Source organism: Microtus oregoni, unplaced genomic scaffold (assembly GCF_018167655.1).
Source record: "Microtus oregoni isolate MIOR12 unplaced genomic scaffold, Mior012 000012F_ref0000307, whole genome shotgun sequence".
Taxonomy (NCBI): domain Eukaryota; kingdom Metazoa; phylum Chordata; class Mammalia; order Rodentia; family Cricetidae; genus Microtus; species Microtus oregoni.
Genome location: NW_024543071.1, coordinates 30,520,303 through 30,535,515, shown reverse-complemented (window position 1 = coordinate 30,535,515; position 15,213 = coordinate 30,520,303). Strand labels below are relative to the sequence as shown.

The 15,213-nt window shown below is 37.4% G+C and overlaps 1 protein-coding gene across 3 annotated transcripts in view; it reads left to right on the top strand.

The window, feature by feature from the left end:
• Positions 1 to 15,213, top strand: part of Ric1 (RIC1 homolog, RAB6A GEF complex partner 1) — a 94,317-nt gene that overhangs the window by 15,517 nt on the left and 63,587 nt on the right. For all 3 annotated transcript variants that reach the window (XM_041661232.1, XM_041661231.1, XM_041661233.1), the window contains one exon: positions 12,529 to 12,608. In XM_041661232.1, coding sequence (XP_041517166.1) covers positions 12,529 to 12,608 — 80 coding nt within the window. The remainder of the gene's footprint in view (positions 1 to 12,528; positions 12,609 to 15,213) is intronic.

Here is a 15,213-nt window from a genome sequence, read left to right as displayed (position 1 = left end):
AAGTAGATCTTTCAAACTTAATATTATTTTCTTAAGAAGTCATTTAAATGAATGCAAAGTTGCATTTAAATGAGATTTTCTAATATTTCATTTAGTTTTTAACACAGTGTGTGTGGAGAGAGAGAGAGATAGAGAGAGATAGAAGAAAGCTGTACTGATTTCTTTTCTTTTTTTCTTTTTTTTTTTGGTTTTTCGAGACAGGGTTTCTCTGTGGCTTTGGAACAGCTGTACTGATTTCTATTTGGGCCTGTGCTATCCTACTTTCTCTTCTTATATTGGCTGTGTCTTCATTATTAACTTCACTACATTCTGCCTTCCCTGAACAGTACTTGTGTCCCTTTCTTTGTAATCTTCTGAACCACCCCTCCCCCAAGCCTATAGATAATGTATATATGTTAGAAAAGTAAGAAAATAAGTTTAAAGAACTTAGGTTGAGATCAAACTGGAGCGTTGTGTGTGCTAGGCAAGTGTTCACCCACTGAATTATACCACTATCCTCTTACTGTTCTCTAACTATTACATTAGCTCACTTGCCTGCCTGTTTCCACTCTCTTTCTAGTCTGGTATTTTGTTGACTGGGCTGCTCATCTGAAAATGTTTCAGGTGACCAAAATTGTAGTACCAAGTAGTTCTGTGTTTCTTGTAGCAGAGCTGGTAGACTTCACAACCACATAACAAATTCTGCCTGTTATATATAGTTCATAAACTAAACTACATATAGGTATAACTGATTTAAATGATCAGTGCAAATAAAAAATGCTCATATATTTATGTATTGTCTGGGCTTTTTGAAGTGACAACAGCAGATTTGAGTTGAGTAGTTCTGACAGCAACCATATATGATGTTTTCGGTGCTTTCCTCTTTGGTTCAGCACACTATCAATTATTGTAACACAGTTATAACTGCATTGCATAGCAAGTGCTACACATACTGTGACATATTATGTTTATTACTAATACATACTTTCATCAAAAAAACAGAAGTGAAAAAAAAAACAAAAAAAAAAAAACCCAGAAGTTTCGGGTGGTGGTGACCCATGCCTTTTATCCCACTACTTGTGAGGCAGAGGCAGGCAGATCTCTGTGAGTTCAAAGCCAGCATGGTCTACAGAGTGAGTTCCAGGACAGCCAGAGCTGTTACACAGAGAAACCCTGTCTCGAAAAACAAACAAACAAACAAACAGAAGAGACAATTGTCATGCTTTTAAAGCATTCAAGTCTAGATTTTTTTTATTGTTGAATTAGGTGGCAAATGTGTATTATATAGTAAACTCCAAAAGAGTATAAGTGTCACTACAAAGCTAAATACTCATCATTTTAGTTCTAATTCATTGGTAGTGGTAGAAAAAATAAAAAGTTTAAAATACTATTTATTATATTAGAGTTTGAAAGTGTATTTGAAGAAAATTGATTAATTCTTTAAACATTTTTTTTAGTTTTATCTATCTATTTGTTTATTTATATGGTATTTTGTCTGTATGCCATGTGTGTGCCTGATGCCCATTGGAGGTCAGAAGTAGACACTGGATCCTTTGGAACTGGAGTTATAAATGGTTGTAAGCCATGATATAGTACTGGGAACGGAACTTGGGTCCCTGCAAGAGCAACAAGTGCCCTTAATCGCTGAGCCATCTCTCCAGCCCTAATTGCTCAATTCATTGATGAATTATCACGTGGTTTTGTACTGCACTGTTGTAGTTTATTTGCAGGGCCAGTGCTGAGTGTGAGAAAGTTGATACTCTGTATGCATAGCCTGTATAGAATAACTCTAGATTCATAAAATACTCAAAGAAATTGAGGAAACTAATTCTGTACAAACTGAAGGAGATTCCACTAACATACAAAACAGAAAAAGACGTAGTTGGACAAATTCCAAAGCTTTCGAAAATATCAGACTTTTAAAGTCCGTGATTGTTTTAAGTTTTCACCAGAGATAAAAGCAGAATGTCTTTACTTGGTTGCCGGAAAGTGTTTGTGGCTTAGTGTGGTGGATTTGGTGGTAACTTTTTTAACTTTAGGTTGAAATTAACATTTTCTGAATTTAAAGAGTTACTTTCTGCTACTTACTAGGCAATGAATGGCTGTGTTTGTGTGTGCTGGGATCAAACCCAGGGAAACACACATGCTTCACACATTTTGTCCCATGTGACATAGGGTTTCTGTTGCTGTGATAAAATACTAGGACCAAAGGTAAGTTGGAGAGGACAGAGTTTGTTTTAGCTAAATACTCTGAGGTCACACTTCATCACTGAGGGAAGTGAGGGCAGGAACCTGAGGCAGAAACTGAAACAGAGGTCATGGCAGAGTGCTGCTTACTGGCTTTCTCCTAATGGCTTGCTCAGTCTGCTTTTTTTATAGCACCCAGGATCACCAGCCCAGGGTGGCCCGGCCTGTAGTTGGCCTTCCCAGTCAATCACTAATTAGGACAATGTGCTGTGGACTTTGCTTGTAGTCTAGTCTCAGGGAGACAGTTTTTAGTTGACAGTCCTCCTTCCCAGATGACTAAGTGTAACGGCGTAAACGAATGCAGACAGATTGTAAAAATATATATACAGCTTTAATGGCGAAATAGACTTACAGAACCACCGTTCCCGCGGAGACCAGGAAAGCAGAAGGGACGGCTGGGAGCACACCCGCCAAATTTATAGGCAAACATTAGCCCGAGGTGAACATGCCCCACAAGGGGCGGGACTTATCCCTACAACTAAGCTTGTGTCAAGTTGATGTAAAAGCCAAGATACCATGTAAACCTGTTTTCCCTTGCTTCTGAGCCTTCTGATAGACTCTGGGATTTCCTTTGGTTTGGCATGTTTATACTTTCCTCTCCAAACTGTAAATGGCAAATTCTCTGTCCTATGACAGTTGTCTCCTGACCTGTTTACCTTACCACACCAGAATAACAACAGCAGCAGGCTCGTGGTTTCTTTTTGATTACTGTGCATATTTAAGCCTGTTAATTTAATGGTTTTGGTTAAGAATGTCAATATTTGGACTTGCTCAGTGATAATTTTGACATATCCTTTATTTCTTGTAGTTGTTATCAGAGTTTTAAATTTTAGTGGCTATAGTATTGTGGTAACTCTGGTTTTTTCATTTTGTTTTTTGTTTGTTTGTTTCTTTGTTTTGAGACAGGGTTTCTCTGTTTAGCCCTGGCTGTCCTGGAACTTGCTCTGTGTACCAGGGTGGCCTTGAACTCACAGAGAGATCTGCCTACCTCTGCCTTCCAACTGCTGGGATTAAAGGCTTGTGCCACCACTGCCTGGTATATTGTGGTAACTCTAAAAAACAATTTCTTCCCGTTTTCAGAGGTTGGGTTTTGCTTCTTATTTGCTAAATTTTTCCCCATATATTTATGTGAAGTATTTCTTCTCATGTCTGCATTTACTGTAGTTTCTCTTCTCTTGGCAGCCCATTACCTATACTTTCTTTTTTTTAATGTTTATTATGCATACAATATTATGTCTGTGTGTATGTGTGCAGGCCAGGAGAGGGCACCAGACCTCATTACAGATGGTTGTGAGCCACCATGTGGTTGCCGGGAATTGAACTCAGGACCTTTGGAAGAGCAGACCATGCTCTTAACCACTGAGCCATCTCTCCAGCCTTACCTAAACTTTCTTTAAGTCTTACAAGGAGAGGTATGAGGGAATAGGTTCAGTCTCTAAAATTAACCCTCTTGGCCAAGAAACCCCCTCAGTACCTGAGAATACCCCTCTACTCCGTGGTGAGCAGAAGCAATAGTCAACACCTACCATCCAGTGGTGGGGTACAAATATTGACACCTTACTCCAGTCAGACACACTTGATAGAGGTGGCCAAATATGGATAGGTAAATTGATAAAATTGCCCAGATCCATCAAGCTCTTTCCTAAGTGTTGCAGGTGTTCCACTTAGATAGAGAGTTTGAGATCATTGTTTGAGCTCAGTCTTGTAAAAAGAAACCAAACAAGCCATTTTAAATAAAACTTCCATCTTGAATAAGGGTCAAAGTTTAAGTGGCCAAGACCTCCTCAGACCTACCTGGGTAACTGACATTACTGACATCCCTGTCAACAAGATGAGACATGAATGACAGGTAAGCTGCCCGTCACATTTTAGTCAATTAGCCAATAAAAACATAGTAGGAGTAATACATAGGAAAATATTCCTAGGAAAGTCCTTAATCCCCGAATCCTGATTGGTGAAAAGTGTAACAAACTTGGCACAGATGTTTGTAATTTTTAGCCTAAAAACAATGTAACATTCTGCTTGGGTCACAGTTCAGCTCCTAAATCTATTCTGTGGCCCTGATTGATCATCAGCAGCTTGATTACAATAGATTTTTGTCATCTGCATTGTGATGTGGGATTCCCCTCTGTATGCTGTGAATACCACTGATTAATAAAGAAGCTGCTTTGTGCCTATTGAAGTGCAGAATAGGGCAAGGTGGGAATTCCAAGCAGATAGAGGAGGAAAGAGCAGGTGGAGTCAAAGAATAAACTGTGTAGCCTCTACAGGAGACAGATGCTGGATGTGGTTACTGGTAGGCCGCAACCACATGTCTATACACAGATTAATAAAAATGGGTTATTTAAGATATAAAAGCTAGTCAATAAGAACTGTGAGATAATAGACCAAGCTGTGTTGTAATAATACAGTTTCTGTGTGATTATTTCAGGTCTGGGTGGCTGGGAAGTGAACGAGCAGTCTCCGCCAACAGCATTAATTTACTGTGTGAGTTGTGTTGGCTCCCAGCAGACCCCATAGCATTGCCAAGTTCACCTATTAAGGTGAATGGATTTTCAGAATTTCATGTGCAATCTCATGATGTAACCCTCGAGTGCAGTGGTTCTCAACCTTCCTAATACTGTGACTCTTTAATACAGTTCCTCATACTGTGGTAACTTTCAACCATAAAATTATTTCATTGCTACTTCATAACTGTAATTTTACTACTATTATAAATCACAATGTAAATATCTGATATGTGACCCCCAGAGGGGTTGCAACACTGGTGGAGAGCCAGTCTAATGAAGTTTTGATATATCTGTTACTAATCATAGTTGAAATTTATGAATAGAATAAGGAAGTTCCAGGAGTAGAATGCTCTTTAGAATATATAAAAGATAAATTATGTGTAGTTTCTGCCAATGAAATGGTGGAGTCAATTTTATAAACACATGAAAATGTTTTCCCTATAGTTTTTTAAATTAATTTTTTTAAAAAAAATACCAATCCAAATTCCCACTCCCTCCTTCCTCTCTTCTCATTCCCTCCATACACCCTCCTATCCCATGCCCTCCAGTCCTAAGAGGGGGCAAGGCACCTTGCCCTGTGGAAGGTTGAAGGCCCCCCCCCCCCACTACATCTAGACTGGGCAAAGTATACATCCAAAGAGTATAGGATCCCAAAAAAAACAGTACATGTAGTAGAGACAAATCCCAGTGCCACTTCCAGTGGCCTCTCAGTCTGCCCCAGCCATACAACTGTCAACCACATTCAGAGGGACTAGCTTGGTCCTTTGCTTGTTCCTTCCCAGTCCTGTTGGAATTGGTGAGCTCCCATTAGCTCAAGTAAACTGCTTCAGTGGATGAACCCCTCATGGTCTTGACCTCTTTGCTCATATTCTCATTCCTTCTACTCTTCAACTGGACCTTGGGAGCTCAGTCCAGTGCTCCAGTGTGGGACTCTGCCTCTGTTTCCATCTGTTGCTGGACAAAGGTTCTATAGTGATATTTAAGATAATCATCAATCTGAATACAGGGCAATGCCAGTTTGGGCACCCTCTCTACTATTGCCTAGGGTCTTAGCTGGGGCCATCCTTGTGGATTCCGGGGAATTTCTCTAGAGCCAGGCTTCTTGCCAACCCCATAATGGCTCCCCCAATCAAGATATCTCTCTCTTTACTCTCATATCTGTCCCCACTCCATTTCAACCATCCCATTCCCTCAAGTTCTCCTCAACCTTCCCTTTCTCCTCCCCTCTTCTCCCTCTTCACTCCCCCCACTCCCATGCTCCCAATCCTATCAGGCAACCCTGTCTGTCTCCAACCCCCAGGTGGGTCCATTATGTTTTTCTTTGGGTTTACTTTATTACTTAGCTTCTCTAGGAGCCTGAACTATAGGCTCAGTATCCTTTGTTTATAGCTAGTATCCACTTGTGAGTGAGTACATACCATATTCATCTTTTTTGGACTTGGGTTACCTCACTCTATGTTTTCTAATTCTATCCATTTGCATGCAAAATTCAAGATGTCAGTGTTTTTTACTGCTGAGTAGTACTCTAATGTATAGATTGCCACTTTCTTTATTCATTCTTCAGTTGAGGGACATCTAGGTTGTTTCCAAGTTCTGGCTATTAAAAATAATGCTGCTATGTACATAGTTGAGTAAATGCTTTTGTAGTATGACTGAGCATCTTTTGGGTATATTCCCAAGAGTGTTATTACTGAATCCTGAGGTAGGTTGATTCCCAATTTTCTGAGAAAATGCCATACTGATTTCCAAAGTGGTTGTACAAGTTTGCATTCCCATCAGCAATGGATGAGTGTTCCCCTTACTCCACATCCTCTCCAGCATAAGCTATCATTGGTGTTTTTGATCTTAGCCATTCTGACAGGTATAAGATGGTATCTCAGAGTTGTTTTGATTTGAATTTCCCTGATAACTAAGGAAGTTGAACATTTCCTTAAGTACCTTTTGGCCATTTGAAAATCTTCTGTTGAGAATTCTCTGTTTAGTTCAGTACCCCATTTTTTAATTGGATTAATTAGAATTTTATTGTCTAATTTTTTGAGTTCTTTATATATTTTAGAGATCAGTCCTTTGTCTGATGTGGGGTTGTGAAGATCTTTTCCCATTCATCAGGCTGCCTTTTTGTCTTATTGACTGTCCTTTGCTTTACAGAAGCTTCTCAGTTTCAGGAGGTCCCATTTATTTATTGTTGCTCTTAGTGTCTGTGCTACTGGGGTTTTATATATATAGTTATATACAGACACTATATCTTAGTTTCTGTGCTACTGTGCCTATTCATTGAAGGCTACTTCTCACTTTCTCTTCTATCAGGTTCAGTGTGGTCAGATTTATATTGAGGTCTTTAATCCATTTGGACTTGAGTTTCATGCATGGCGAAAGATGTGGATCTATTTTCATTCTTCTACATGTTGACATCCAGTTATGCCAGCACCATTTGTTGAAGATGCTTTCTTTTTTCCATTGTATAATTTTAGCTTCTTTGTCAAAAATCAGGTGTTCATAGGTGTGTGGATTAATATACGGGTCTTCAATTTGATTCCATTGGTGAACATCTGTTTTTATGCCAGTACCAAGCTGTTTTCATTACTGTAACTCTGTAATAGAGCTTGATGTCAGGGATGGTAATGCCTCTGGAAGTTCCTTTATTGTACAGGATTGTTTTGGCTATCCTGGGTTGTTAGGTTTTTTTTTTTTCATTTGAAGTTGATTATTGTTTTTTTCAAGGTCTGTGAAGAATTGTTTTGGGATTTTGATGGGGATTGCATTGAATCTATAGACTGCTTTTGGTAGGACTGCCATTTTTACTATGTTGATCCTTCCTATCCAAGAGCATGGGAAATCTTTCCATTTTCTGGTATCTTCTCAGTTTCTTTCTTTCTTTCTTTTTTTTTTTCCATTTTTTATTGAGAAAAGGAGAAAAAAAAACAAGTTTCCACCTCCTCCCAGCCTCCCATTTCCCTCCCCCTCTTCCCACCCTTCTCCCCCTCCTCCCACCCTTCTCCCCCTCCCCCCACTCCTCTCCCCATCCCTCTCCAGTCCAAAGAGCAGTCAGGGTTCCCTGCCCTGTGGTAAGTCCTAGGTCCTCCCCTCTCCATCCATTTCTAGGAAGGTGAACATCCAAGGGAGCCACCTTAGAGTTGTCAAGAGACTTGAACCTAGAGTGGCTCCCAGATGCCCAAGCCAAGGTCCCCAGTCAGTTCCTTGGGCAGCTGAGGATAGGGAACCTGAAATGACCCTATCCTATAGCAATACTGACGAATATCTTGCATATCATCATAGAACCTTCATCTGGTGATGGATGGAGATAGAGACAGAGACCCACACTGGAGCACTGGACTGAGCTCCCAAGGTCCAAATGAGGAGCAGAAGGAGGGAGAACATGAGCAAAGAAGTCGGGACCACGAGGGGTGCACCCACCCACTGAGACAGTGGAGCTGATCTATTGGGAGCTCAGTTTCTTTCTTTAAAGACTTAACGTTCTTGTCAAATAGGTCTTTTACTTCCTTTGTTAGTGTTACCCCAAGATATTTTATGTTATTTGTGGCTATTGTGAAAGGTGATGTTTCTCTGATTTCCCTCACAGCTTCTTTATCATTTCTGTATAGGAGGGCTACTGATTTTGGTTTTGTTTTTTTTTTTTTTTTTTTTTTTTTTTGTATTCTGCCACATCACTGAAGATATTTATCAGCTGTAGGAGTTCTCTGGTAGAGTTTTTGGGGTCACTTATATATACTATCATATCATCTGCAAATAACGAAAGTTTGGCTTCTTTCCCATTTGAATCCCTTCATCTCCTTTTGTTGTCTTATTGCTATTGCTAAAATTTCAAGAGCTAGGTTGAAGAGATATGGAGAGAGTAGACAATCTTGTTCCTGATTTTAGTGGAGTCGCTTTGAGTTTCTCTCCATTTAATTTGATGTTAACTGTCGGCTTACTGCATATTGCTTTTATTATATTTAGATATAATCCTTGTATCCCTGATCTCTCTAAACCTTTGTCATGAAGGGATGTTGGATTTTGTCAAATGCTTTTTCAGCATTTAATGAAATGATCATATAGTTTTTAAATTTCAGTTTATTTATATGATGGATTACATTGATAGATTTTCGTATGTTGAATCAGCCCTGCCACTGAATGTAGGAATTTGAATTTTTTTTTTTTTTGATTTTTCGAGACAGGGTTTCTCTGTGGTTTTGGAGCCTGTCCTGGAACTAGCTCTTGTAGACCAGGCTGGTCTCGAACTCACAGAGATCCGCCTGCCTCTGCCTCCCAAGTGCTGGGATTAAAGGCGTGCACCACCACCGCCCAGCAGGAATTTGAATTTTTATATCAAAATAAGGCTACTGGTTATTCAAAAAAGTAAAAAAGGAAAAATAAATGAAATCCAACTAAACACTGGGTAAATTTTCTATAAAATCCCTATAGGTTTCCAGCTGCTCAGCCCCGAAATAATCACACAGAAATCATATTATTTGCAATACTGTTTGGCCAATAGCTTAAGCGTATTTCTGGCTAACGTTTACATCTTAATTTAACCCATCTCTATTAATTTGTGTACTGCTATGCCAGATAAAGTTTCATCCAGCATCTGTCTCTGGTGGGGCTACATGGCTTCTCCTGGCTCTGCCGTCTTTTTCCCAGCACTCAGTTAAGTTTTCCCTGCCTACCTTTACTCTGCCCTATCAGGCCAAGCCAGTTTCTTTATTCATTAACCAATACAAGCAACACATAGGCAGAAGGACCTCCCACATCAGTCCACCATAAGTTCACCCTGTGAACTATGGATTTTAGTCCTCTTATGAGACAGATGTTGTTAGCAAGATTCTTGACACCATGCATTGTTCTCATTACCAGTTCCTTCTGCTCCTTCTCCTGCCCTTACTGGTACTCAAGAATTACTGCCATTTATAGTTTTTTTCCTGTCTAGGACTTCATCCCATAAATTCTGTGTATAAGACTTTCTGTCTTCCTAAACTCCCAGCTTCATTTCCCCAGTTTAGAGACGTTACCAGGCTGTGCTTCAGTTTCCTTTTTCAGTGTTGTGACTTAGAAATCTTTATAGGGCAGTAAACTATGTAAGAGGATTAGGGCTCACCTTTGTTCCCACCTTCCAAGGATGACAATCCTTAATGCATGTTTTAAAAGTCACTGTTTTATATATAAAATGTGTAAGTATTTTTAAAAGTTGTTTTATATTGGAGAATAAATCATCTTCAATTTTTATCCAGTTTTGTTGGAAACTGAAATCTGGTTCCCCTTCTTCTTTTTTTTTTTTATAACAGAAATTAGAGCCATAGTATAAACAATGTGATAATGTTAGGAACTTATTTTTTAAAATTTAATTGTGAATGGGGATATGCATGTCCACAGCATGAGTAGAGGTCAGAGGACAACTCACAGAGCCTCTGCTCTCCTTCCACCATGATGGTCCCAGGATCAAATTCAGGCTGTTAGATTTAGCAGCAAGTACCTTTATCCACTGAGCCATCTTGCTGGCTTAGGACTCATTCATTCATTGAGGGAGGATCTCAGAACCTTCTGTGTAAAACAAGCTGGTCTCAAAAGACATAGAGATATGCCTGATTTCTGTCTCCCCAGTGCTAGGATTAAAGCTGTGTGTCACCATACCTAGCAAGGAAACCAATTTGATGAATGTTGTTCTTAGCAAAAGATACTCATCACTTTTATTTAGCAAGTTTGTTACCTTAACATTTTCCATTTATGTATATTCATGTCTGTATGCACAATAGTTACATTATCTTGGGAGAATAGTATAATTTGAGGTGATTTAGGTTTTTCTTATTTTAAACCTGTATAATAAAGAATATGAAAATTAAAATACAATATAGATCAGTTGAAGAATTTGGATGTTGCTGTCTGCTATTTCATTGTTATTTGAAGAGAAATTAGGTTAGTGAATTTTGGTTGGTTGTATTATGTGTGCATGTATGTATGTTTTGAGAGGGAATTAAGATTGTTTCCTTAAAAGATTAAGCAATAGTTACGTGATTTCTTTATAATATTTAGGGTTCATGGAGAGGAAGGTCTTTAAACGGTGCATAGTAATAGATTTGGTGACTACTAAAGTGATATCATTTATTATCAAGACTTTAAACATGGTTCAAAGGCAGAACTGTTTATGAAATGTCAGTAGTAGATAGATATTATTGAGATTTAGAAGTATGTAAGATGAGGGCCAGTATATGTTTGGTATACATAGAAGTCTGAAATATTTATTTAAAATGATTAATACCAAATATCAAATAGTAAATCACAGTATTGTTTGTGTTTTCAGTATTGTATTAGATGAAATGCTAGTACAAAGAAATGCTTTATTCTCACTGATGTTATAGTCTATGTTTGCTCTATTACTTTGCTATATATCAGAAGTGTTGAACTTTTTGACCTTTGAGTGACTGATCTTCCAGATAGCATTTGTATGGTAATGTTACAGTCTTCAGAACTGACCAATCTGTGTTGCCTTTCCTGCCTTTATGAGGGGGCAGTAAAGTTTATCACACTCATCATTCATGGGGTAGGATATGTTTGCTACTTTTGCTGTGGTTTGATTTGAAGCTAGTTTCCTTTTGCAAGAATGTAAAATTACCATGAAGAATTTGAAAGAAAATCCTTTTTGAATATTCTTTATCTTCTTTAATATCCAGTAAGTTAATCTGTAGTTTTTGAAGATATATTACCAAAGGGTCAGCTTATAGTTAAAAGCTAACCCTGGCTGCTCTGGGAAATGTTTGCTCTGTCATTCCTTTAACTGAAAAACAGGAAGCTAGTACTGGCAAGAAATAGGAAATCCTGTGTGATTTCTTTGGTTTTGATTGTTTCTACTTTGGATTCAGCCTCACTTACCTCTTAGATGATAGAAATTCAGTATTAGGGTAAAGAAGTTGTGGGTAAAAAACTGCCACTTCACTGTATTGCTTGATTTTACAATGAAAACATCTTGTAGGAGCAAATATATATAGTATTTAGCATGTTTATATAGATGTAAAGTAATTGTTTAAACTTTGTAAGTCACAGATGTACACCATGATTATGATGTAACAGTGTTTTTATGTTGTTTGTAATTTTAGTGTTGAGTTTTCTGAGATAGAATCTTTTAGGGTAGCCCAGGCTGGCCAGGAGCCTGCGTCAGTCACCCATAGGTTACGGTGTTTTTTAATACAATTTGTTTTTATAATATTTAGTTACTTTGGATATTTAGATGTTCAGATTTGAACTTCATATGTTTAGATTTTGAAAATTAGAGATTGACTTTACTTAGCTGATGTTTAGATTTTGAAATTTTAAGATTTGCTCTTTTTCCTGGTGTCTCACAATATATTGTATAGGAAGAAATTTAAAAGTTTTATTTATAACTATATAAATTATACTGTTTTGAAGTAAATGATAAAAGTTTATATGGATACAATCAGGAATTTTATACTTTTACTATTTGGTAGTCTTGCTTTTTAAGTTTAGAATTATTATTTGCCCCACCTTTGTAGAGTTCAGAAAGTGCTGTGCATTTTTCACAGCACTCATCTACTGAGTAATAAATTGTTTTAGAATGTCCATGTTCTTTATATTCTACAAACTATTGATTTCAGTTACATAGTTCACAAATTTTTAAAATTTACTAATCACATTTTAGATTATATTAAGAGTCATTTTGCATATATAAAGAGACTATAATTCTTCAGAGGTGAAGTTTTTTTTTTATAGTCCTGGTATGTACAATAATAGCCTAGAGTAACAGTTACAGCATTCTAATGCACGGTTAATACCATTTCTCTTTCAGACAGCAAACGGCTACATCTTGTTTTTTCATATTACATCTTCAAGAGGGGACAAATACCTTTATGAACCAGTGTATCCCAAGTAAGTTTCTTGGCTTTCATTCTTCTAAGGCATGTCTTGTGAACTTAATATTTTTTTTTTTAAAGATGTCATTTGGGCCGGGCCGTGGTGGCGCACGCCTTTAATCCCAGCACTCGGGAGGCAGAGGCAGGCGGATCTCTGTGAGTTCGAGACCAGCCTGGTCTACAAGAGCTAGTTCCAGGACAGGCTCCAAAACCACAGAGAAACCCTGTCTCGAAAAACCAAAAAAAAAAAAAAAAAAAAAAAAAAAAAAAAAAAAAAAAAAAAGATGTCATTTGGAGTTGTCTAAAGCCAGTAAGAAGTTGCTTTTCTAAAGTGATGCTTCAAATTGCCAGTCTTTAAACTGTCTTTTTTTTTAAATTTAATAACTATGTAACTAAATAAGTCAAGGAATACTGAGGATTCTGTTATATCCTTTCTCAGACATTCAGAATTACTACTACTATCCTCAATGTCAGATATTCTCTAGATTTTGTTAAAACTAGAGAGCTGAGTGATAATAAGAGGGGAACTCTTAGTCACTGAGAGGTTCTTTTGCCTGTGTTTGTATATATGCATGTGAGAAAAATCCACACAGACAGCAATTATCTCCTGGTTAAACTTTGGGTGATGTGGACTTTTGCTCTTTAAATCATTAAGTTGTGCCATTATGTTTTGCACATTTCCTCTATGACATGCTTTATTTTTTAATAAATAAACATACTTTTAAAGTGCATCTTTTTTTCTGGGGGCAAACCACTCCTGTGTCAAAAGTTTGCTTGATGTTACATGAGAGACTGTTGCCAGTTAAGAGGAAACTCCTGAAGAGATTTTTTAAAGCCATAAAAATACATTATTTGTACATTATTATTAAATGCAAATAATACATTAATTATATATCATAATTATTAAATTATATAATAAATAGTATATTAGATATATCCTTAAAATATAGACATAGCATTTGTAATTAATAATTATAAGCATCATTTTAATATTTTATAATGATATTTTATAATATAATAAAAATAATAGAATTAGTAAAAATGGTAATGATAAATATATCATTTGTATAATATAGTCTATATCTTAGATATATTAATCATAAATAGAATGTATATTAAAATTATATACATACATACATACATACACACATACCCACAGATACACATACTTGAAAGACCTTACTGAAGAAGATTAAGCTCAATTATGCAAAGAAAACTAGTGTAATACTATCAGGATTGTCCCAAATACTAGTTGCACTGATCTGTTTATAATTGTTTATATTAGACAAATGCCACAGTAAACTAGTTGTATTAGCATAATGTTGTCCCGATTTCACATTTAGTTTGCACATTATTTCACCCCTATAGATAAGTTTCTTCTGGTATAAGCAGATACTGCATTTTTAGGCTGGAAAGGTGACTCAGTTGGTGAAGACCCAAAGTCAGCCCCTAGAATCCACATAAGAGTGCCAGGCATGGTGGCATGTGCTTGTCATCCCAGGACTAGGGAGGTTGAAACAAGCAGAGCTTGCTGGAGCTTGCTGGAGCTTGCTGGAGCTTGCTGGAGCTTGCTGGCTAGTCAGCCTAAGCTATTGGCTCCTCTGACCTACATACTTTGACACACAGAAGGCGGTGACATTTTGGGCTTTTCTTTGTTTCTATAAAGTAATTTCTGCCTAACTTATTTCCCATTTAACTTCACTGAACTCTTCAAAGTTCTCATTCTAAGTAAAATAGCTTAAGAAAAGTTTTATATAATAGAATTAGGGAAATATGATCTTTAGAGTTTCTATTGTTATGATAAAACACCATAATCAAAAGCAACTTGGGGAAGAAAAGGTTTATTTCCATTTCATGTTCCAGTTACAGCCAGTCATGAAGGTGAGTCAAGGCAGGAGCTGAGGCAGAGTTTCAGAATACTGCTTGCTCTACTGGCTTGCTCCTCATGGCCTGCCAACCTGTTTGTCTGGTTGGTTGGTTGGTTTTTTATATCATTCAGGGCCACCTTCTACAGGTTGCACCCTCCCACATCAATCATCAACATGAAAATGCAAACAACCATCATGGACAGCCAGATGTCTGCTGCTAGTGTCCCTAGACATGACAGGGAAATGCATCCATGAATTCTCAACAGTAATGACAATACCAGTTGTTATGCCAAAGTAGATAGGGAAATTTCCATAAGATCTACCCCTACATGAGTAACTACAGGTGGTCAGTGACTGCTGGGAGGGGGAAAATGTCCAACCCTAAGTGGTCAGTCTTGGACATTGTATATATACTGTGTGTGTGTTTATATATGTAAAGGCGTAAGTCACAAACAATCCCACACCAGTTTGGAATTATGATTAATAGAATAAAACAAAATAAAATACACAGAAAACCTTTTTTACTTTTCTAGACTGTTTCCTGTAGTAACTAGCTAGTTTATGAATTGTTGAACTTCAGTTCTGTTGATTATAGTCAGCCTGCTATGTATTTGTGTACTTCAGTCTTTCTGAAGAAACCATTTGTAAAACAAAAACAAACAAAAAATAAATAGTAGCTAAAGTACCCTTTTTTTGGTTAGGAGTTTGTGATTTTAAGACCTGAGAAGGTGTGGTCGTATAATGGTTCAAGGA